The sequence below is a fragment of the Juglans microcarpa x Juglans regia genome, chromosome 1D, assembly GCF_004785595.1.
Source record: "Juglans microcarpa x Juglans regia isolate MS1-56 chromosome 1D, Jm3101_v1.0, whole genome shotgun sequence".
Classification (NCBI taxonomy): domain Eukaryota; kingdom Viridiplantae; phylum Streptophyta; class Magnoliopsida; order Fagales; family Juglandaceae; genus Juglans; species Juglans microcarpa x Juglans regia.
This window is the reverse complement of record NC_054594.1, coordinates 5,967,632-5,992,800: the sequence shown is the minus strand read 5'-3', so window position 1 is coordinate 5,992,800 and position 25,169 is coordinate 5,967,632. Positions and strand designations below refer to the sequence as shown.

General features: G+C 34.0%; 2 protein-coding genes across 3 annotated transcripts; one reads left to right on the top strand and one right to left on the bottom strand.

Moving 5' to 3' along the window:
- Nucleotides 1-6,051: 6,051 nt before the first annotated feature.
- On the top strand, nt 6,052-15,184 carry LOC121255140 (probable serine incorporator). Of its 2 annotated transcripts, XM_041155421.1 has the most exons (8): nt 6,067-6,143; nt 6,272-6,335; nt 6,806-7,028; nt 7,817-8,056; nt 13,219-13,330; nt 13,471-13,645; nt 14,215-14,455; nt 14,711-15,184. In XM_041155421.1, exons 3-8 carry the CDS (start codon nt 6,845-6,847, stop codon nt 15,001-15,003), a joined length of 1,245 nt encoding a protein of 414 aa, XP_041011355.1. In that variant the 5' UTR covers nt 6,067-6,143; nt 6,272-6,335; nt 6,806-6,844; the 3' UTR covers nt 15,004-15,184. The 2 variants fall into 2 exon arrangements, with proteins under 2 accessions (XP_041011361.1, XP_041011355.1); XM_041155427.1 differs by lacking the exon at nt 6,272-6,335 and having other exon boundaries at nt 6,052-6,144.
- A 1,383-nt stretch (nt 15,185-16,567) lies between these two features.
- On the bottom strand, nt 16,568-23,752 carry LOC121239434 (ubiquitin receptor RAD23b-like). Its single transcript, XM_041136686.1, has 12 exons — nt 23,558-23,752; nt 22,998-23,159; nt 20,365-20,403; nt 20,203-20,279; nt 20,079-20,123; nt 18,734-18,911; nt 18,529-18,660; nt 18,371-18,442; nt 17,952-17,999; nt 17,765-17,874; nt 16,942-17,020; nt 16,568-16,822 (listed from the first exon to the last, which is right to left on the bottom strand). Exons 1-12 carry the CDS (start codon nt 23,621-23,623, stop codon nt 16,706-16,708), a joined length of 1,125 nt encoding a protein of 374 aa, XP_040992620.1. The 5' UTR covers nt 23,624-23,752; the 3' UTR covers nt 16,568-16,705.
- Nucleotides 23,753-25,169: the final 1,417 nt, after the last annotated feature.

Genomic DNA, 25,169 nt, shown 5'->3' with positions numbered 1-25,169 from the left:
CATATCATGGCATGTAACAGATAATATGTACTTGAAATAAATGACATGACATGATATAACAATTTATAATGATCATAAGTGATAAGAATCAAGTTGTGGCAATCTTACCATCATACATACATCAATACATCGAGAGTAAATTAGAGGTTAACTTACAATGATTAGCATAACACAAAACATAACGTGAAAAAGCTTGAACTGAAATGAGATATTTCTAATAGTGGGAATATCTCACTAAATACTTAGAAATATAAAAATTACTGACTTATGGCAAAAAATTACAAAGTTACCCCTCTACTTGTGGGAAAATATAATTTTATCCCTAAAATAAAGATTTTGCATACTAACCGCAAGTCTTAACAAAATAATTCATAAATTTTATCCTAAAACCAAATATCTAGTCAAAAAAAATTAAAACAATACAAAACTAGGAGAATCATGCTTAGGCCGATTATATATAGGCCAAAAATTTTATTTTTGTTGCAATTTAACCAACCATCAAACCAATATGCTTAAACCGATTTTTAAGACATTCAAAAACCACATCCTAGGTTCTAAAATTATGCTAAGACATAAAAATACACATTCCTTAAAAATCTTAAATTCACTACATCCACAAAAATGTCAAAACACCAAAGTTTAGGTAAAAAAAAATCAACTCTTGATGTTCTTGGTCTAATCCTTTGCAAATCAAATCCAACGACTCCAAAAGTCCATAATCACAATCCTAATATATTCATAACTCAAATCTAAGTGATAGCATGATATAGAAAATAACCAAAAATACAACCTACATAATTGGTTTGCACGAAAACCCCAAAACCGTGTATAGCATACTTTAAACTTAAAATAGAAATACTAGATCCTTCGTTTTTATAAAATAAAACCTTTAAAAATATAACCATATACCTCAATTCAAGTTCTAATATGATTTAAGCATTAAATCTAGCATCGCATGGAAAAAATTTCATCCAAACAACAACTCATACTCGAGAGCCTTTTGACTAAGCTGTAAACAAACTTTTGCATGTATAACATCATTCTATCAAAGTTATAAACCAATATTTTCCAAAAATTAAGTCCTAACATAGATCAAAGCCTCAAGAATAACATATATGAAGATCAAAGCCATTAGATCATGTTTTAATAACCAGATATCACAACTTTACTGAAACAGTTTCTATTTTGAGTCATCCAATTTCTAACATTTCAAAATATGCAAAAATCTACAAAACAAAAATATTAACATGCTATAAATCCAAACCTAACTTGCATATTAATAATTTAACACTTCACCATAGCAAGATCTACCCAGGATTTCACCAAAAACTTAACAAAACTTTCAAAGTTTCACACAAACATAAAGAATGTCACCACTGTGACCTATTCATCATCAAACCAAACTTTCACCAATCAAACCCTTATAGATCTGAGAGAGACTAGACTTCTAATAATATTAGGTGCGCCTTCCATTGAGGAGAGCTATTCACAAGCAGTGGTTATGAGCTCTTTCTTGTTCCAGTTCAGAAAAGGTAAATCCTTCAATTGCACTAGTGGATTGAATAACCCTTTTTTTAGTTCCAAAAAAGGTGTTGTTGGTTAATAAAAAAATAATTTCGATAGACTAGAAGACTAATACTATAAGTAGGACAAACGCCTTTAAAAAGAAATGAAAGGCATTTTTTCACTTATCCAAAGAATCTCTTTCTTGGCAATTACTGACATATACCAACATAAACTAGACTAAAAAGAAACGAAATACATGAAAATGGTGTCATATAAATCGACTTACAAAAAGCTGGAACTACAAAGGCAAAAACTGTCAGAAATCTACGTCAAGAGCTCTCTAGGTTTCTCTCTAAACAAGTGATGGAAACATGAGGGACACATGCAATATAGAGAGCAAGTCTGACATGAGGGTGGCTGAGTGGCTCTTGGATGGGAAGTTGGCAGCCAAAAGGTAGAGGAAAAGTGGGTTACATAGATGATGTCTCCTAATCCAAACATGGCCAACTGGATGGGCTAGAGATGTGTAGTATTTTTTATTCTCATCAAATAACTATTGGAGGCTAGCAAATGTGCAAAACTTGATTTGCCTACCTAAAATGTGTAACTCTCGTTTATAAAAGCATGCATTTGAAAGTTGAGAGAATATAGAGCAAATAACATGGAACACAAGAGATATACGTAGAGTGATATAGCCAATTGAATGTTTCTCTGTAATGAGATTGTGAGGCTTGGGTGAATTGGGGCTTTGGGTTTGAGTGGTTTGTAATCACTATTTTGTACTCCATCTTTTTATTAGGCAATTTCTTTGATATCATTTCCGCTAGTAGATGTAGGCTTTTCTTCAAGCCCACTTAAATCTTGATGTCTTGTATGATTGCTAAAATCTACTTTCATCTTTTTCTACTTCTTGACCATCCTAAAATCTCAATTTGTCATAATAAATTGGTATCAAAGCATTTGTGGAGGTTCTTTTCTTTATAGGGATGATACTGCAAACTTTGAAGTATAAAAGTTTGATGGTCAAACTAGTTTCAGGCTATGGCACATCAAGATGAGTGCTTTATTACGACAAGAAGGCTTGATAAAGATTTTGGATGACAATGTGACAGAAGAATATTCTACGTCAACAAAGGAAGATCTTGTAGAACTTGAAGAGAAGGCACATAGTGTGATTTTATTACCTCTTTCATATAGATTTTGCAAAAAGTTACTGAAACCATACAACCGCTGGACTTTGGAAGAAGCTAGTGGGTTTGTACATGAATAAGTCACTACCGATGTCCATTTATATCTATAGCAATGGTTGTATACTCTCAAAATGAAGGAATATATACCTTTATATGAACATCTTGATGAATTTAATAAAGTTATTATGGATCTATGGAACATTGATATAAAACTTGAAGAGAAGGATCAAGCTTTAATTGTGTTGTGTCCATTGCCTATTTCTTTTGATTATTTTGTTAAGTCAATGGTGTATGGTATAGATACCATATGCTTGGTAAATGTTAAATCTACTTTGAGTTCTAAGGACTTGAGAACAAAATTAGTGTAAAAGACACTAATTAGGACTTATTTGTCAAAGATTACTTTAGTAGAGGTCAATCCAATGAAAGAATCATAGATAAAGGTAAAAGAAATTCTAGAGGCCATTCACAATCTAAATTTAACAAAAAAAAATGTTAAATCTTATCACTGTCATAAATTCAATCACTACATGAATGAATGCCCAAAGTTGAAAAATAAGGAGGAAACCAAATATGTTCCTCTAATATTGCTAGTGTTGTTGAAGAAACTTCTAACAATCCAGAATTATCCCAATAGTCAATAGTTCTAACAGTTGTTTTAGCAACAAATGGGTTGTAAACTCTGCTTGTATATTTCATATGTGTCCTAAAAGATATTAGTTCACTACCTATAAATCAATCAATGACAGTTCCGTTTTGATGGGAAACGACATGGCCTTTAAGATGGTTAGGATTGGTACACTCAAAACAAAGATGTACAATGAGATTGTTAGAACTTTGACTGATATTTGATATATACCATATCTGAAGAAGAATTTTATTTCTTTGGACACTCTGGACTCCCTTGACTATCGGTATTCTAGTGAAGGTGGAGTCATTAAAGTTTGCAAAGGCTCTATAATTGTGACAAAAGGAAATATAGCTTATGGTCTTTATTTTCTTTAGGGTAATACAACGACAAGTTCAGTTGCTGTATCATCTTCAAATGATCCAAATTCTAACTTTACTTGGGCCATATGAGTGAAACGGGTATGGCAATCTTAAACAAGTATGGGCTACTTTGTGATCAAAAGAGAGAAAAGCTTGACTTTCGTGAATAATGTAGTTTTGGGAAACAGTGCAATGTCAGGTTTAGTACAGTTATATTCATTATGATCTTTTGGGGCTCTTCTCATATTCCATCTAAAGGTGGTGCTTAATACTTACTCACATTTATTGATGACTAATCAAGAAAAGTATGTGTGTATTTTTTGAAGCAAAAGAGTGAGGTGCTTTTCAACTTCAAGCAATGAAAATCTCTGATTGAGAAAAATACAGGCAAGAAAATAAAACAACTCATAACTAACAATGGCATGGAGCTTTGTGGAGGTGAATTTGATGAATTCCGCAAAAATGAATGCATTGTCAAACACCGTACAAGGCTTTGATTAAGAAATAGAAAAGTAAGAAAATAAACCGACTCATAACTGGAAATGACATGGAATTTTATGTATGTGAATTTGATGAATTCTGCAAAATGAAGGCATTATCAAACACTGTACAGTTAGACACACTCCACAACAAAATTGAGTAGCTAAAGGGATGAACAAGACTCTCTTGAAAAGAGCCCGTAGTATGCTTTCAAATGCCGATTTGTCTAAAGATTTTTGGATTGAAGCCATGAACACAACTTGCTATTTGGTGAATCTTTATCCATCCACGGCTATTGAATTAAAAACTCCTAATGATATATGGTATGGTACTCTTACTAATTATTCTAATTTGAAGATATTTGGTTTTCTTACTTATTTTCATGTGAATGAGGTTGCACGAGTTTAGGGTAAAGAAATGCATATTCAGTGGATATGCTAGTGGGGTGAAAGAATATAGATTATGGTGTACTAAACCTAAATCACCCAAGCTCATAATTAGTAGAGATGTTATCTTGGATAAATCAACAAGAGGTAACCACAGTGTTATGTAATAGCCAGACCGCAATGCATATGACCAAAAATCAAATATGTCATGAAAAGATCGAACATATTGATATTAGATATCATTTTTTTTTGGAAGGTTCATGTGATGAAATGAGCTATTATAGTAAAAAAGATTGCTACCACAAAAAATCTAGCTGATAGTTTGGCTAAGCTAGTTCTAGTGCTCAAGTTCAAGCATTGTTTGGACTTTATAGGTGTTTGTAGTCTAGCTGAGTGTTTCTCTATAATGAGATTGTAAGGCTTGGGTGCATTTGGGGCTTTGGATTTGAGTTATTTGTTACCATTCTTTTGTACTCTATCTTTTGACCGATAGTTTTCTTTGATATGTCGATAATTGATGAAGTTTTTCTTATATTTTTCTACTTCTTGGCAATCCTAAAATCTCCATTTGTCATAACATTTATGGTTCCCCAAATTATCCCATCATGTATGCATGTATATACATGCATGATATCATAAATTTCAAAGAACATAGACCAAAAAAAAAAAAAAAATTTGAGAAAACTTCATCTATGAAAATATCTCACAAAAATAAACTTATAAACTGATGTAACTTGATATATAACGATATATTTACTATATAGTCTTATGTTAGATTGTAAAAAAAGTTTTATTATCTAACATAAAAAATCATATAAGGTGCAGTATACTTTTGTGAGATTTCTACATAGATTTAGGCCTTATTTAGATATTGAGATGATATGAAAAATTTATGAATAGTAGTTAAATAGTTTGTAAATAGTAGCGAAATTGTTTAAATTAATATGTTTTATAGGGTTTTGGGGAATGTGAGACAAAAAGTTGAAAAAAATATAAAGTTAAAATATTGTTAAAATATTATTTTTGTTTTGAGATTTGAAAAAATTATATTACTTTTTGTGTTTTGTTTGAAAATTTGAGACAATTATAATGATTAAATAAAAAAAATAAAATTGAAAAATATTTGTATTTGAAATGTGTTTGAATGTTGAGATAAAATGAAATCAACTCAACATCCAAAAGGGACATCAGGTGAGGTTTGTATAGTGAGTTGAGATGAAATAAGTTAATATAAAAGTTAAAATTTGAATAAAATATTATTATAATATTATTATTGTTTAAGAATTTGAATAAATTGAATTGTTTATTATATTTTATATAAAAATTTAAAAAAATTAAAATAATGAGATGAAACGATTGTATCCAAACCGCTTCTAATATATATATATATATATATATATATATATATATATAAATAAAAAATAAAAATAAAATAAATAAATAAATCCGATTTAGGTTTCAACCCGCCCAAATATCCGGTCAAAAATATCCATCCGAACCGCTCAATTAACTCCACAACAAATAAATATACGAGTCTCCACTGAGAAGCAAACCTCGGTTCTTTCTTCTGTCTTCGTCTTCTCTCGATCGAGGTAAACGCCTAATCTGCTATTTAATTTTTTTGTTTTCTTCCCTTTGATTTGTTCCCTTTTGCGTGCCTAGAAATCGGAAAGATAAGAAAAGATAAATAATTTTCTTTCTGTTATTTTCTTAGCAACCGAACGAGGGGATTGGGAATTATCGTCATCTTCACAAGCATGTTGAATTATAAAGGATGATTAGGGTAGGCGATGAAATCTGGATTCTTTCAGTTTTTTTTGCGATCCGTAAAAGAAAAAATCTTGAGAATCATTGATTGTTGACTTTAGGGTTTAATTAGATACTTTTATTGTAAATAACCTACTTTCAATTAGTAAATCGAAATTAAATTTATAAGTCAGTTGAGTCGGAGGTTCTTCCTTTGTATCTTATTATCAGTTTTTTTCCCTTCTTTGTCAGATTTCAAACCGGCTTGTTCGTTTGTTCCCGTACAATTATCAGTTTTTTAATTTTTATATAAAAATAGAACTTTGATCAGGTTTATAAATGTTAATTTCTCTTTGTTTTTTTTTTTATAAGTAATAATTTATTCAAAGAGGCCACAGGACAAATGTTAAGTTCTCTTTGTTAATAATGTTAATTTCTCTTTGTTAACATTATATGTTAATAATGTTAATTTCTCTTTGTTGATGATGATAAGTGCTCTTTTTGTAGAATACTTGAAAACTTGTGGGTTGATTGTGAAAAGGGAAGATGTGGGCAGCTTCTTGCCTCGCTTCATGCTGCGCAGCTTGTGCATGCGATGCATGCCGGACGGTGGTGTCTGGAATTAGTCGGCGGTCTGCAAGGATTGCATACTGTGGCCTGTTTGCACTTTCTCTGATTGTTTCCTGGATTCTCCGTGAGGTTGCCGCACCTCTAATGGAAAAGCTCCCTTGTAAGCCTTCTGAAAATGCTCTAGGGGGTTTGCGCTTTTGCTTTTTCTTTTTCTTTTTTTTCTCATTTTTTAGTTTTGAAGAGTGGTCTTCCTCCATCTGCTGGTGAATATTAGAAGCTAAAATATGCAAAATAATCTACTCCCAATCTATTTAGAAGCTAAAACTTGCTTCACTGTCAATTGTCTCTGCATTGTTGTACTTAAATTACTTAGTTGTGAATCCTGTAAGATGTTTGCTGGTGTCCTCGAATTCATTATCCTGGGTAAGTAAAGAAAATGGCCAAGTTTTACTTATCAAAAAAAAAAAAAGAAAAGAAAATGGCCAAGTTTTTATAGTTAACTGCTTTTACATAGGATGTACCATTGAGAGCCCTCATCCTGATTCAATATATTGCTGCTGGAGAGTGAAGCATCTGTTTCGTAAAATCTTCCCAGCCAAGTTTCCAGCATAGGGAATTCAATATATCAGAGGGTACCATGGTCCCATATCGCCTTTTTTTTCCTGGGTGTTTTGTTTCTTTCCTTGTTCAGGTAGTCTGTAGTTTTTTGACAGAAGTCTGCAAGTGTTGGATGTTCCATCATTCTCTATGTTCTTTCATTCTGTGTTTCAAGCATTTGAATATTCATAATGGTAGTGGAATATCTGCAAATCAATTCCTCTTCATATGGAGTTTGATAACACTTAGCAAGTAGATGGATTCAAAACTAAATGTGACCCTTTAATTTTTGGTCATGTCATTAATGACTGTTTAAGGATGAAATTGATCTCAATTTTATCATCAATGCAGGGATTAATCATTTTCATAAGACACCTGACCGGGAGTGGTTCGAAACAGATGCTGTGCTGCGAGTTAGCCTGGGAAATTTTCTCTTTTTCACCATTCTAGCTATTTTAATGATCGGTGTCAAAAATCAGAAGGATCCTCGTGATAGTGTGCACCATGGTGGATGGATGATGAAAGTTATTAGTTGGTTTCTTTTGGTCATCTTTATGTTTTTCCTTCCGAATGAGATTATCAGCTTCTATGGTGAGCAGTTTTTTTTTTTCCCAAGTTGGTATATAATATATGCCATGCTAAACCGTTCTAGTAATTTTGTTTGTTTTGGAAATGCTAAGCATATAAGGCTGCAACACATGGTCTCATTTTTTGGATAACATTGTAATGTATTTGGGATTAGGGAACCTTTTTGGACCAGTATTGGTAAGGCTTTAAAGTTTATATATGGAACTTCAAGTCTTTTAAGGACTACAAGTTCTTGTTGCACCCCTCCTTACCGATGAAAAAAAAAAAGACTACAAGTAGTTTAGATAATCACATATAATTTTATTGAAAAATTGCAGGGAGAGACTTTGATGTACAGGCTTTATATAAAAGTAACACTCATACAATTAAATGTACTATGAATCTGAAAACATTCTATTTTAGTTGATAGGATACTTCCATCTAAGGATATTCTAAGAAAGGGAATGGAAAAAACCAAGCTTATGTCTACCAATAAATAACACTTCCCAATAACTGAGCTTCTAATCCCTTGCTACTATGCCTGACCTAGACTAGTTATAGGTAAGCGGTAATGCACCTATTTGGCATTTCTTAGAGTGTGTCACTAGCAGTGTTGGTAAAAGTGTGCTTAAGTGCAAAGTACTAAGGCTGAAGCATTTACAAAAGTGCACTTTAAGCATGCTTTGTGTTGCTTTTGTGTAAGTTTTAAGTGAAGAAAAGCTTGCTATTTTATAAAAAAAAATATAAATCTCTATTCAAGACCAGGAAAATGACGTAAACAAATATTGTTAATTATTTAGTTGATATTGAAGATAATTTACGTACCATGGCACCACATGTTATCATAGTTGATGTATATGCTTTGAGTGCAATATGATAGTCCAATTGGCTTTCTAGTTGGATTAATATTTGATTGTTTATGTTAGCATAGAAGTCAGTCCCTACAATTCTTTGAGCTTTTTTGGTCATGGAATTTTTGGAACATTTTGACTCAACCATGTACTTTACTTTGATTATGGCTGTAACACCTCATATTTTAGTGTATTTTTATTGAAAGATTATTTTTATTAATTCAAAAAAAATTTATTCTCTTGTTTTAAAATTGTTGGATTTTAAATGGTTTATTTTATGATCTTTAATTGTAAAAATTAAATTTGATACGTTTCTTAATATTAATTATTGTTATGCTTTTAAATTGTTCTTTATTTTTTTGTTTAAATTAATTTATTGTGGGATTTAATTATTTTCTCTTCATTTTATCATTACGTTTAAATTATTTTAATTGACTTGCTGTTTTGAAATCTTTTTCGTTGGATCATTTTTGTGACCCAAGATGTGAGGATTGGATCTCATTTTTTTCCTTCCATTTTTTCCTTTTTTTTTTCTTTTCTTTCTTCTTCATTTCTTTTCTCTCTCTCCTCTCCCGTACGATGGCCGCTCTCCCTCTCTCCCCTGTGCGTTCTTCTTCTTGCCCAGCCCGTTGCCGCGGCCCCGCAGTGTACCTCACCGCCCAACCCACAACCTTCCCCACCCTCTGGCGACCACCCCTCTTCAACCTCAGCCTCCTTTGCGCCGCCGTGAGCCCCCATGCGTAACACTAAACAGCGGCCTTCTCTTTGTTCCAGCGCCTCCGTCGCGTCACCTCCGGCCACCATCTCTTCACCACTTCATCCTCGACATCCTAGTAACCCAATGCACCCATCCTTAGCCCCGATCTACTGCCGGTGAAGCTCATCTATCTCCATCTCCGTTTTGGGCTTTGTGGTCTTCGACTGCCCTCTACGCCGCCACCCACGGCCAACCACCACCACCATTAGCTTCACCGACATCTTAAGCTCTACCCTATCAATTTCGGGTCTTAGTTTGTCCCCATTCAAAAGTGAGTTTTTGAGACCCACGGCCACAGTGTATTTTGCACTGTTACGTTGTTGAGCTGCCACTTCTTGCATCTCCGTGATCTTTCAGAAATTATTATATAGCGCTGTAAATATTTTTTCAAAGAACTATTTAAATATATTTTTGCACTAACTCATTTTATTGTAATCTGGTTGGTTATGCCGAACAGAGTCCGAGGACTACGGGGGTTGGATGGATGGGAGGACGGAGTTGTTTGTGTGTTTGGTTGGTGTTGTGAGTTGATGATTGTTGGTTAAGGCGTCGTTTCATGTACATGGCATATTTACATGCATGATCATGTTTGTAAATGAAATTGGATTTTCGTGTAATTGCATTCATGTTCATGTGTTTATTGAAAACTGGGTTTTCATGTGTTAAAGGATTCTTGGGTGCGTGTGTATCACGACCCCAAGCCGAGATGAGGCATTATCTCGGTGGAGCTCCTCTGGTCACTCGGGAGCGGAATATATTGAGTGACGTCCCTTGGGTTGTCGCTAGGCGACAACGGGATCGGACGAGATGGTCTCGTGTCGACTTTGTGGCCCCTCTGCTGGCGGGGGTTAGAGGATGCTTGGCCATGAACGCGTTGGGCGTGGAACTGGGCATCGCTCGTTGCGTAGATGATGGTTGGCCATGAATGCGCTGGGCGCGGAACTGGACATCACTATGAAGCCAGGACGTGCGGATGGTCCCTAGGGGAGATCATGGTGCATATGATAAAATAGATTAATGGGCTGTTTTATAGGAAAATAGCGTGTGTTGAATAAAAGAATTTTTATGTGATTCATTTTCTGGGAAAATGATATTTTATTGATTTAGGTCATTTTCTAAAAAAATGACGGATTATTATTTTTGGGCAAAATGAGATTTTGGCATGTGTTGGAAAAATATCCACTTTCGGGAAAAATGATATTTTTGGGTCTGACGCATATTCCATCATATGCATGCATGTTGGTTGCATTAATATGTTTTTATCTTGTAGTTATTTGGTTTACACTTACCTGCGGTACCATTCTATGGTAACGCAGATTTTGATTCAGAGGAGGATGAGGGTGAGCCTGAGGATTCGGCTCCGCCCGATGAGTGATTGAGATCACTTGTATTTGGTTTGAGACTTGTGTTATATTTTATTTGGGATAATTGTATAAGTCTTTTAAATCATTTTACTTATATTAGTTTGTATTAAAAATTCTGGTACTTAGTTGACTTATTTATATTTATCCGTTGCGTTGTTTATTGTACATTGTTGCATGTACACACTTGGCACTTTCGTTGGGATGTGTGACCGTGTTGTCATCATCCTGGCGTCTCGATTCCCATGTTTCCTTACATGAGGGTCAGGGGCGCCACAATGGCTATCAAATATCATAGATATGTATATGTAGTAAATCACAATAGAATTATGTAAAATGTGAATATTTAAATTTTATGCAATTGGTGTGGCTAACCGGATTGAAGGTAGACAAAAGGTAGAGAGCAGGCTGGCGGCATGGAAGAGGTTGTACTTGTCAAAAGGGGGAAGAATTACCTTAATCAAAAGCACTCTTTCTAATCTACTTTCTTTAATTGTTTCCCCTACCAATTGGCGTGGCTAACCGGATTGAAAAGATGTTTCAAGACTTCTTTTTGGGAGGTATTAGGGAGGAACCAATTTTCATTTGGTTAGTGGGGAGAAGATTTGTACTCCAATGTTGTGTGGAGGGTTGGGGGTTCGGAAGTTGAGGACCTTCAAGAAAGCCCTTCTTGGGAAGTGGTTATGGAGGTATCATCAGGAAAGTGAGTCTTTGTGGAGGGCTGTGATTGATGCAAAAATGGGAGTGCTTGGAGAGGTTGGTGCTCTAATGAGGTTAGAGGTACACATGGCACGGGGGTGTCGAAAAATATTAGGAGTGGTTGGGACAATTTCGCCAAACATGTTAGTTTCATGGTTGGTGCTGGTTCCGGGATTAGTTTTTGGCATGAACCTAGTGTGGTGGTAGGGCCCTTAGTAGTTAGTACTGTTTTTCCAGGTTTTTTTCGCATCACTCAGGATCTGGATGCTTCAGTGGCTGATGTTTTGGACTGCTCTAGTGGTTTACCTCAATGGAATGTACATTTTTCTAGAGCAGTGAATGATTGGGAAATGGATGCAATATCTGATCTGTTTGGTTTGTTGTATGCTACAAATCTTGGCCTGGCTGAGACGGATCAGATGGTCTGGATTCACTCTGGATATAAGAATTTACTGTTCATTCAATTTACAAGATGTTGACTAGTCCGAATGTGGTACACTCATTTCCTTGGAATTGTATTTGGAGGAGTAAGGTGCCTTCAAAGGTCGTGTTCTTTGGCCGGACAGCTTCTCCAGAGAAAATTCTGACCTTGGATAATCTTAGGAAGCGTGGATTAATTGTTATGGATTGATGTGTAAAAAATGTGGAGAATCGGTGGACCATGTGTTACTTCATTGTGAGGTGGCAAGTGAGTTATGGTATGAGGTGTTTAATAGGATTGGAGTGGCATTGGTGATGCCTAGGAGGGTGGTGGAGATGTCTAAGGGGTAACTCTCAAATTGCCGTTGTTTGGAATATGATCCCTTTATGTCTTGGGTGGTGTATTTGGTTCGAGAGGAATGATCGGTGCTTTGAAGATAAGGAATGCTCAGTGAATGAACTTAGATGTTTCTTCTTTAATACCTTATTTCTTTGGGCTTCGACCATTGTTTTTAATGGAACTAGTGTCCATGATTTCCTTGTTTCTCTCTCTAGTTCTTGACTTGTAACTAGGTTTCAGCCTTTGTATACTTCTTGTGTACTTGGGCTATGCCTTTTTACTTGTCTTAATAAAATTTTCTTATCTATAAAAAAATGCAATTAGTTGTTTAGTTGATTTTCGTATTGCATGATACTCTAATAAATTACTTATAAAAAAAATACTCTAATAAATTGAGTTAATACTCTACATATATTATCATCTTGCTTTTTAAACCTTTTTTATTTTATTTTATGTATTGTGTGATTATACATCATTTTTTTTTTAAATGTGTGTTTTCCTTCAATCAAGCATGTGCTTATGCTTTGTACTTTCCAACTAGTATTTAGACAGTGTTTGCATTTAAGTGCGCCTAGCGCTTCCACCCCACTAGAGGTAACAACATTCTAATGTTATGGCAGAAATGTTGCCACAGCGAATGGCCTTTTAAGAAGAACAGAATAATGGAATCATATGATTGAGATATTTTAATTACTTCATTTCATGAATTTATTTTCTTTAGTTGACTCAAGCTGACTGTTAGATTTTGCATTTTGCAGAATCTATATCAAAGTTTGGTGCTGGATTGTTTCTTCTTGTTCAAGTTGTGCTTTTGTTAGATTTTGTTCATGGATGGAATGACAAATGGGTCGGATATGATGAGCAGTTCTGGTTAGTTTTAGCTTTCTCATTTCCTTAACATGTCCTCTTTGTCACCTTTGATGACCCTTTGTTTTTCTTTTCGAGTATATTTTTGCATTCCTCAGCCGAATTTTAACCTTTTTTTTTTTTTATCTTTTTTCTATCTGTAGGTACATCGGCCTGTTTAGTGTTTCACTTGTGTGTTATGTAGCAACATTTGTCTTCTCGGGACTTCTCTTCCATTGGTTCACTCAAGCTGGACAAGACTGTGGGCTCAACACTTTCTTTATTGTTATAACCTTGATCTTCGTGTTTGTTTTTGCTATAGTGGCCCTCCACCCTGCTGTAAGCATGTAGTTTATTATTTCCTGTTATAGTAAACTGTTGAAAAGAAAAAAGCTTGCTTGGAATTTGCTTACATTGTAACAGATTGAGGAGGATTAACAGAGAGCAGTAGCACAATCCATTCATTAAGTCTTAGTTAAAATGTAGGTCAGTTGTCTGAGGGGTGGTGTTTCTCCAACCTTTTAGCTTCTGAGTTTGGAGGAGGGGGAAACTATTAAACAAGAGGATGGTTTTAAGCATGATCAACATAATATTGGAGTATAGGGCAACCATCTTTCATTTGTTTCGTATAATTAGAATCTGGGTATTTGAACTTAGAAACTAGGGGTCACCGCTTTCCCACTATGCATTAAGGCGACCCCTAATGCAAGTCTGTTTGTATATCTCATGGGTGTCTTGCTAGTTGCATATTCTTCTTTTCTTGATAGTTTTTACTTTGCTTTTTTTTTTATTTATAATTTGTTATTAGTAAGTTCATGTAGGTGGCTTCATAGGTTATAGTTTTGCTAAGTTCATTCCTATTGCGTGGATGCTCTTGGTTTCTTGTCTCAATGTTATTATGTTTTCAGATAAGTGGAAGCATTTTGCCCGCCTCAGTTATTTCTCTGTACTGTGTATACCTCTGCTACACTGGACTTGCTAGCGAGCCAAGGGAATACGAGTGTAATGGCCTACACAAGCATTCAAAATCTATTTCTACTGGGACTCTTACTTTTGGCCTGCTTACAACAGTTCTGTCAGTTGTCTATTCTGCGGTCCGTGCTGGATCATCTACAACTCTGCTCTCTCAACCAAGTTCACCTCGTGCTGGTAAGTTTACTTAAAAGTGTATGATTTTTGCCATGCGTGTTTTGTGCAATCATTTAACATGATGTCTGTGTTTCAAAATTTGTAGTAGTCTGTGAAATCAGCTCCATGCCACCAAGAAGTTAATTTTGATGTTAATGTCAACAAAGAAAAAAAAAACATTTTTATGTTGATGTTTACATTAATAGTAAATTAGAGCAAACAAGCGTGTCTAAACTCAATTGTCACAAGAACTGACATTCTGGTTTCCTGATGAAGGTGCAGGGAAGCCGCTGCTTCCATTGGACAACAAGCCTGACGAGCAGGAAGAAAAAGAGAGGGCCAAGCCAGTCACATATTCATATTCCTTCTTCCATATTATTTTCTCCCTTGCTAGTATGTATTCAGCTATGCTTCTAACTGGGTGGTCGACTTCAGTTGGGGAGAGCGGCAAGTTGGTCGATGTTGGCTGGCCGTCTGTATGGGTCAGGATTGTGACGGGGTGGGCAACTGCAGCTCTGTACATCTGGTCTCTGGTTGCTCCTATTATGTTTCCAGAAAGGGAGTTCTGAGCACCTCCAAAGAAACGGTTTGATATCAATGTCTATATGGAATGATTATTTGCAATCGCCAACTGAACTTATGGCATGTGTGCTATTTCGTACCCACCACGGAAGGATGTTTGTTTAATGTATAAAAAGAATGGTTTGTCATTGAGGTGGCATGACCGAGATGCCTTCGTTTCTTCTTGAACTTGATTCTTCGAATAATTTCTTCTTGAACTTGAAAACCGCATGAGACTTGAAGCCAAACGATGAACATGTTCTTTGAGACCTCAGATTGTGGTGTTAAGTCTCAGATAGTAATTTGATATGTTCCACATTAAGTAATTTGATTTTGAATGCCTACGAATTCCACTATAATTGGCGTAGCCAGACTTTAAGTAACCATTCTAAAGTTCTTTTAGAACCGGTTATAAGTATATCATTCATATCACTTAAATAGTAAGATTTGATTTATAAAGATTTAAAATATAAAATTTTTTTTTAAATTAAATTATATCTCATGATTAAGTGTATTTTTGGGATTGTGGTGGGAAATATAATTTATAGCTTTAGGACTTATAGCTTATAACTTAAATAATAAGCTCTATAGTTCAAAAGTTGTTTACATTTTGATAAACATAAAGCACTTTTAAAGTTAGTTATATTAATTTTTTAAAAATATATAATTATCTACAGGAGCTTTTCTATAAAGCTTCAATTTGGTGCTTTTTAAAAAAGTAGACTTTCAGTTTTTTTATGTGATTAAAGCACTTTTTATAAATTTACCAAACATATATTTTTTCTTTAAAATAGCTTTTAAATAGTTAAAAGTACTTTTTAAGCTTTCAAACTCAATCCCAAACAGGCTCTAAAGGTAATAAATATTCATTTTTGTTAGCTAAATATCTGATAAGATGTGGCTGGTTTGGGGCACAAGATAAAACACAATTTTTATCTCATCTCATCATTCTACCTTTTTTAAATCTCTATACAAAATATAATAAACAGTTCAACTTTTTTAAATTTTAATTTAATTTTTTTAAATCTCAAAACAATAATAGTATTAAAATATAATATTTTAAACTTTCAAACAAAACACAAAATTACAATCCTGATCCAATGCTTCTTATGGTTTCAACTGTGGTTTTATGATTTTTTTTTTTTAATTCACAAATGCTTTTCTTTGTTATTGCGTATAAATCAGGGTCTATTGGGATTGTGGAGACGGTGACGAAGAATTTGAGATCAGTCCGTTTATTTTCATGACAGGAAGATATTACCATCTACTCATTCTGAAGTCTGAACGCTTACTTCCTCACCACTGATTTTTGCTTTATCAACCATTTTTTCTTGCAAGATTTTGTTTACGATTTGAAAAATAAAAAATTGAACTTTTTTTGTTGTTGTTGCCTGTCTCGTTTTCTAATTTAGATAAGTATGGCATGAGATCAAGAACGAGGTATGAAACTCGTGAAAATCATGAAGTCTTCATGAGCGGTGGTATCAAAGCCATTCATGAGAGAGAGAGGGATGGTGGTGGCGCAGTGATGATAATAAAAAGATGCCACTTTTGCCAAACTCTATACTCAAATAGATCAATTTCACAGAATTAATTACCGGAATTCATTATTAAAGTACATAATTTAATCCAAACACTACTCCAAGTAAAGAAATAATATCGAAATGAATCCAAGAAACCAAAACTACGAACCCAATGAAGGTTCACCATTCAATCCTCAAAATCTCCAGCATTCTCCAGCAAGTAGTTGGCTGCCAATTCCTCATTGCGATCACATGCCAAAAAGGCTTCGATGACCAGTGCTCTATCAAATCCCATTGCCTCTAGCTATAAAATGTGAAACATCAAAATGATCAATACATAATTATGAATATTTAAGAAAAGAAACAAGCAACTGTAAATGAAAAATAAAATGAGCATATATCAGTTAATATGAAAACACATACTCTTTCTATGGCCTCTTGCTCAGCCGGGGTGACATTGATGGCATGGGGCATGTCTTGCTCAGGCTCATCAAATGCATCCCTGAAAATAAGATAAGAAATTTATGCTACTTGCCATTTGGAGTGTACAAAACTTCTTATATCTTCGTGCATATAAGCAAAGTGTCAATTGTTGTTTCTCCCCTCTCATTTCATCCGTGATGATTTCGCAGCGAAAAAAATGTTGATTGTTTAACCTGTTTCAAAGTACAATCTCTGAGGTGCAACCTAAGAGCTATACCAATGTTTCCAAGAGCTACTTCTCACACTTGTCTTCTAAAGTTGTTATGGTGAGATACTATGAGTAATAAAGGATTGAGTGATCAACATTCATTCAGTTTTCTCTCTCTCTCTGGCAGGTAAACAGAGGACAAAAAAGCTGTATACAATCCACAGGATCTAGAGTTGATATATTGAATCTTTAAGGGCTTTGAGATCAGAAGTTATACAATTACTAGAATGAATGCCACAAAGTCTAACACAAACTCCAGGGCAATGAATTTTAGTACTGACATCGAAACGAATATTAACTAAAGCTGATGACAAGAAAAAAGAAGCAATGAAGCAGATTAAGGTGATGGCTACAAGAAAAGTAAGAATGACGACTGTAACTGCTTAAGATATCCATTCCATGTAAATGATCAAAGATATCTTAAAGCAGCATTTCCCTTTTGATTCCTTTTTTTTTATGAGAATTCATGTCCTTGCAATCTTTTAGCATTTCCCTTTTGTTCTCTCTCTCTTTTAATAACTACAGATTTACCGAAGATGCCCATAAAGTACTCACCCTTCAGATCCCTCAAGATGTTCATTTATCAACTGAAGAAACTCCGTATGGTGCTCCTGAATTAATCTTAAAAGCTGGGGATTTTGCTTTCCCAGCTCCTGAAGCATGGGCTGTACCGGAAGCAGCAGTTTTAACTCCAAGTCACGGGAAAGCCAATAGGATTTGAATATTATAAGATGTTACCTACCTGTAATATCTGTGGATTTGCTTGCACCATTGAGCGCAATGCTTGGAACTGAAATGCAAAGAAAGAAATTCAGTACATTGTAAAAGTTTAATTAGCAAAACAGGGTCCAAACCAAACAGCATCATTTGGTATCATCACTGTTTGGTCAATAATGTAATCAAACATGCAAAATAGAATTTCCTCACATATCAACCAGCAAAAGCTCAGATGACAAGAGTGATGTTTGCATTTTCAGATAAACACATACTTATAATTTTTTTCTCCTCCTAGTCTATACCATAATTATATTAGAGCTACAGTTACTAAGAAGAGATAAAGATGCTATTATTGAGAAATTCCAGCCTCCATAGATTCTGAAACACAGAACTAAAGGCTTATTAAATTAAAAAGAAAGATATGAATATAATCAGGAACCCTACCTGTGGATTGTTTCTAAGAAATTCAAGGGATCCAAGTCCTCCTCCACCAGCAGCAGCGGCAGCAAGGGTCTCCTGGAAAAATCCATCTACTTAAACTTAAGAAACACATGATAATGAATTTAGATGATGGGTATCCATTACACAACTGAATTGTTTACCTGAGGAAACATATTCAAGGGTGAAGAGTTAGGTGCTCCAGACACAGGTGCAGCTGCTGCACCTGTTTCAGTTGCCTGACCTGCAGGTAAATGAGCCACCGGTACTGCAACTTCTGCTGCTTCTGGAATACCCTGAAGGTAGGTCAACGTTAGTATCTAAATCAAGACTAGGGTTACAACAGAACACCTAGAGTTTTCAACATACAGAATATAGATAATCTACTGCTCGCTCAGGGTTGTTGTAAGCTGCTCGAAGTGCTCGGGTAACTGTTTCTCTGTCCCAGTTGCCACCACCCATATCCATTATTTGTTGAATAGTCTGCTCAAGATTACTACCAGCAACTAAATTTGAAGCAGCTAGTCCATAGGTATCAGTAGGAACGCTGTCATGATATAATATGATACGTGTATCAGCATTTTATCCTATATCTCAAAAGAAATAAAACTTCTTGTTCTAGAACCTAGAAAATTCAAAATATGTATACTGAAGGACAAAAGGAACATCAGTTCAACCCCACCAAATTTCAAATTGTTGGAAATATATCTATGATGTACAAGCAGTATGGCACATACTTTATGATATCTTGAAATAAAAGGTCAAACAGAGCAACCACAAATAAATTGGAGTTCAAGCTTTGATTGCAGAAATCAGAATTCTTCCAAGCAATATAATGCTTAACTGAGCTTCCATATTTTTAGCCTGCCAACTATATATTCAAAGGAGAAAAAAAAAGGAAGCACAAAATATTATCTTCCATAATAATGATAGGCAGATTCAGATTGATGCTTTCTATAGGATTATGTCACGGTCAGGCTACGAAGATAAATATTCTCAAGGGTCATGTTAGCCACTTCAAGCAGCTAAAGTGACAGTAGAGAAACGTGAGCTACTGGACTTAACAATAAAAACTATACTGGAACTGGTTTTAGTTCTTTATTTTTTTATTTTTTTTTATTTTTGTGTTTTTTAGTACTTGAATTAGGAAAAAAGCTAGACAATTGAATGTTTAGTGTTCCATGAAATAGACACCCAAGAGATGCATCTTAGTGGTCGGCATTACCAAGTGTGCATGGTAGATTCAGCTTAATGTCTGATTGCATGACTTGTACCATGCCCATAAACTTTTATAAAATCAAAAACCTCACTTAGTAAAAGATATATGAATATGGAAGTTCCCAAAGAGAAAACACATTCTTGTTCAAACCATGTTTTCTGCTGTTAATTTGTCGACTGTAGTAATGAAATATCATCATCTTGTATGTAATCTTAACATTTCTTTTAATAAGTCAGTCTTAACAAATTTACATACACCGTGATTCAAAGAACCTAATAAAAACATTTGCTATCTGCAGTCTGAATCTTTCATTGAGGTTATACACCGTGATTCAAAGAACCTCTCATCTCCTCTCCCCCTGCAAGGCAACTGATCAAAGGCAGTTTTCATGTCTTGATTATCATGAAACCTTGGTTCACCAACACCAAGGTCATTTATTCCCACAAAATAGTCTCACAAAATATCAAGAGAAATGTCATAGAATAGAGCCTGTACCTAGCTGTTGCAGTGTCTGAAGCTGATGAGGTGCTCTTCAAGGCCCTGCAACACAACAATCAAATTCAGCCAAATTCAGCTGATACAAAAACAACAATTGAAGACGCATGCCATAGAGACTCACAGCGGTTGTACAGAAGCTTCAGGTACAGGAGTAGAGTTAGAGACAGGTGCAGTCGTAGGTGGATTTATAGGAGCAGGCTGAAATGGAGGTGAACCAGTGGCTTATACAGAAAACATGAAACCAGAAGTAATTGTTTAAAACAAAAAATGTCAGCAAGAATACCTGAGTGGATGACACCCCCGCTGAGCCCAATGTTTTACTCTGCAGGCATAGAAATAAAATCGAATTAGGGTACATACAGTATAAAAAGAAAGTCAGTATCTGAATTTATGCAGAAAAACTAAACCATAAAAGAAAACGAATCTTTTTGAAACATTTAGCAGACTTGGATACAGGAAAAAAGAATGCATTGGAATTATCATTTCCACAGAAAAAAAACTAACACGTCCATTGTCCAAAAAAATACCAAAACAAATTTTGAAGAAATATTTATAAAATAGATGCAGAGAGGTAATGAAATAGGTAGGGGGACCAATTGCTCTTTAGCAGTTATTGCTAGGTTACGCCCAGTACTCTAAACAGGAGTGCTCCGGTCTTGGTCCAATTAATAACAAATCTTCATTTGCCTATTTACTTGGAATAAAATTCTCTTATTAACTATAAAAAAAAAATAACATCTTCATTTCCAAAAGCAAATTAACCATGGCACACACAAGGGATAAAACGATGATGCCAACACCAGTCCAGGAAAAGAAATATCAACACAAGAATTCATCTTTCACATCTGATGCAACATTGGAGAAAAACGTGATGCTTCTCCAGATTCTTTGTGATAGCTATTCGAGATTTTTGGTTATAGGTTTGTACCACATGCTTATAGGCATGCAGAAAAAAATCCTTTATTTTATAGGCACAAACCCACCCAAAATGTTATTGCAACACATGAAGATATGTAAATTTCCAATTACACGTCAAACACCAACTCATAACAGCAAATGCCGCCCAAGTTGTGTCTTACAAATCATAGTGTCCATAACAAAATTAAATAAAATTACAACAAAGAGAATAGAGACCCCTTTTACACTAGCATAAACATATTTTTTTATCAGTCTTGCATAAATATATTTTTTTATAAGTAATTGAATAAATATATTACGCTCAAAACAAATCACTCTCAGTAAAAGTTACACCTCAGGAGGACACAGACTACATTTGACTATTTGAGTAACACTATTCTAAGCCCTTTGTAGTTAACAGTTGACTGCTTTGCTGGTCTGGTACAGGTAGGACTACCATCTCATATTAACTGGATACCGGTACTATACTGAAATGAAAAGTCGTTATCAAACTCAATTTAAAGATCAAAGCTTGTAGCCACATTTACTCGATTTTGCACCTGTGGTTGGGAGTATCTTTTTCTTTTTCTCGTCACATGTACTTGGGCAGTAGGGCTATGCCTATCATTCTTATCAATAAAATTCTTACATACCGATAAAAGAAATTCCTTTTTTTCCACATCAACAGATTATCCTCTCTGGCGAATTGCCTGAATGTATGGATCGTGGAAATAGTGCAAAATAGCCAGCAGTAATGCCAATAGTACCATGTATAACAAAAAATTTACGACACATAACTGGCAAACGTGCATTGCCTAAAGCTAATTCAATTTGTAAAGCAAATGGAAGAGCGTTTAACTACAACAGGATACGTTTAAAACATAAAAAATGCACTAGCATACACACCTCAGTTTGAAACATGAGCCTCAAAATTATAACAAACAAAATAGTATTATACCCTCTTTTGGGTGTAACCCAAGTACACAAGAAGTACAAGAGAGATCCATCTAACTCGCAAAGGATTTATTGAATACTTCCCATATACAGGGTACATCCTCTTTAGGTATGTATAAATATTGTCATAATTATAAAAAGAATCATAAGATCAAATTTTCCAAAATCTTGCATTCAAGAAAGGCTGGAGAAAAAAAAAAAACAATTACCAACGGTGTAAAAAAAATATTTATTTGACACCTAAAAATTGGATCCAATGATTCCATTTTGTAATCTAATGATCCAAAAATGGTAGGCATGTCAACCTTGCATCCTTGCTTCACTTGACTCCACGTCTTGATCAATCATTCAATATTAATTTAATCATGAATAACTCATAGTTACCTTTAAATAAACAGAATATGAATTTTACAAGATTGGCAGATGCTTTTGCATTCGTTGAATACATTAGACACCATCTTCAAAAAAAGAAAAGTGATACGATTTTCTTACCTTTACATTTTAAATACCAATACCACCAATCATGGCATACAGGTGGTCAAAAATTAGTTGGTGCTATTAGTGTTTCCACTAACAAAGTATGTATATATTTGAAATCATAAGATTAGAGTATACAAAACGTTTCATCATCAAATATAATAAATACTAAGATGGTTCATAGGCGTCTAATAAAAAGTGTACAAAAACAAGTTCATTATCAAAAACAATGAATATGAAGATGCTATGGTTCATGGGTGTCTGATAAAGAGCTTTCATATTGTTTCAAGGGGAAAAATAAAAACTGGTTTGAATGGAGCATCTATCAATTGAATATCGAAATTTAGAATGTAGAAGCTTGGTTTCCAAATCACGTATCATTTATAGATCCTTATATATTTCTGTTATCAGGAAACATATACATCAGACAACACTAACGAAGCTAATAATAATATTAGGAATTAGCATGCTTCACCAGATCCTCAAGTGCAATTAACCAGCATATAACAGAAAAAAAATGATAAAGTCACAACAGAAATAAACATGCACAACATTTCAAGAAAACTTACTGAAACAGGGAAAACATACCTTGCTAAGCATGACAACGAGAAACCCGTCCTCAGAGACCTTATTCTCTGCCAGGGTTGTTTCATCTTTCAAGACCTTCCCATTGTGAATCAACAACTGCTGTCCACACGGGTAATTATCTTTTCCTTGTACATCTTCAATGTTCTTCTTGACAGCCATAACCTTTTTTCAAAAGCACACGAATATCAACTCTCCAGTCAACTCACTTCAAAATGAACCCATATTGGTTTACAGCACAACATTAAAATTTTCCCAGGTATATCTCATTGCCTTCAAACTAAAGTTATTGCCTTGATACGCAGAAAACATCGGGTAATAAATAAAACATAAATTCCATTACAAAACGACCTAGTGCGTGACAATCTTGATAATACAATGTTTGGTTGTTGACAAAATGTGAAAGCGAAATACCACAATCATTTTTCCCGCATTTTCACGGTTACCAAAGAGATTAAAATAAAAGCACAAGATTACAATAAAATCACAAGATACAATGAAAGCACAAGAAATTTGAAAATTTAAATTAAAAGCGAAAAGAAAAGAAGGAAAGCAGAACGCACGGTGTCGGAGGGCTGAACCGTGATTTCGAAATGGCTGCCTTTCAGAGTCTTCACGGTGAGCTTCATTGCGGCGACTTGGCAGCACGAATCGGTCGAAACGACGGCGTTTCGAGGGGGAGAAAACCCTAGGAACTGCTCTGAGAGACCGAACGAGCAATAGAGAGAGAGCGCTCGTGGTGCAGGAAATGAAACACAACTAAGTAACAGTTTCACAATTTGGGCCCTCGGCCCCTTAAAATAATTAATTATTAAATCTATTAGATATTAGAATCCTATCATTGATGCTTATATAAATATTTTTAATTTTTTTAAAAAAATTGAAGTTGAATATCATTCATCCTCCAAAATCATTTCATACTTAATATCAAGAAATTAAAAAAAAAAATTGTATATTCATTTTGAATTTTCAAATTTGGTTTAAAAAAATTAAATTTGGACATTTTAATCCATTTTCTTTTTTATTTTTTGTATTTAGCTTGAAAGAAAATAAATGAAAACAGAGGAAATTAATAGTGAATTTTCCAGGCAATGGTCGAAAGTGTTGGGCGACTTCGTAGAAGGAACAAGTGTGCTATACGGAATGATAGATTTTTTAGGATGAAAAAAGTTATCTAACAATCATTATTCATTTCTACATCTTATATATATAATTTTTTTATAAGATGCCGGATATTTTTTATAAAGTGTGAGGTGATGAATAGTAATTGATGATAATAATTTTTCTATTGGATGAATTGAATCGAACAATAATTTTTTTTTTTTTAATTTTTAGCCGTCAATATTCATATTATTGTTAAATTCCAAATTTAATGTGTTAAATATGGTAAGCAACGAGGCTATAATTAATTAAATACTTGAGGCCTTTTTTGCAAGAAATTATGTATGACAAGATTCAAAAGCAACTTTGAAGAAATCCATCCAGTAAATTATTTTAAAAATATCTCAATCTGATAATATCATCAATAAAAAGGTTTCAAAATGAAAAAATGAAGGAGGTGACTTAATAATCTTTGGGTTACTCTCAAGTGGATTTGTATGTACTCGGTCTTTGAATTTGAATATGAATATATATATATATATATATATTCATTCCCCCAAGATTATTGGTATAAAATTCCGTTTAATTTTGTAGTATGGTTGGGGTCCAAGTGATTGGAATTACGGTAGAAAATATACCTTATAACCTTAGAATTTATAACTTATAATTTAATTAATAAGTTATACTATTAAAAAAGTATTTGTTGTTTAGTAATTATATCTTTAAAATACTTTCAAATATATTACGTTTGTTTGGAAATAAATTTAAAAAGTACTTTCTAATGTTGAAATTATAATTATTTGAATTTTTAAAAATTATGATATTATTCTTGAAAGTTTGAAAGTTATAATTATCTGAAAATTGTATAAACATTTTCATCTATTAGAAGTCTTTTTAAAATTCGAATTAAATTATGCATTATCCGAAAAAGTACGTTTAAAAAAAAGTATCAAAATATACTTTTAACTTATTTGTGATTAAAAATATTTTAATATGTAACATTCAAATAATCTAATTTTTCTATTCAATAACTTTTAAAATTATTTAAATACTTTTTAAGACTTATACTCAATA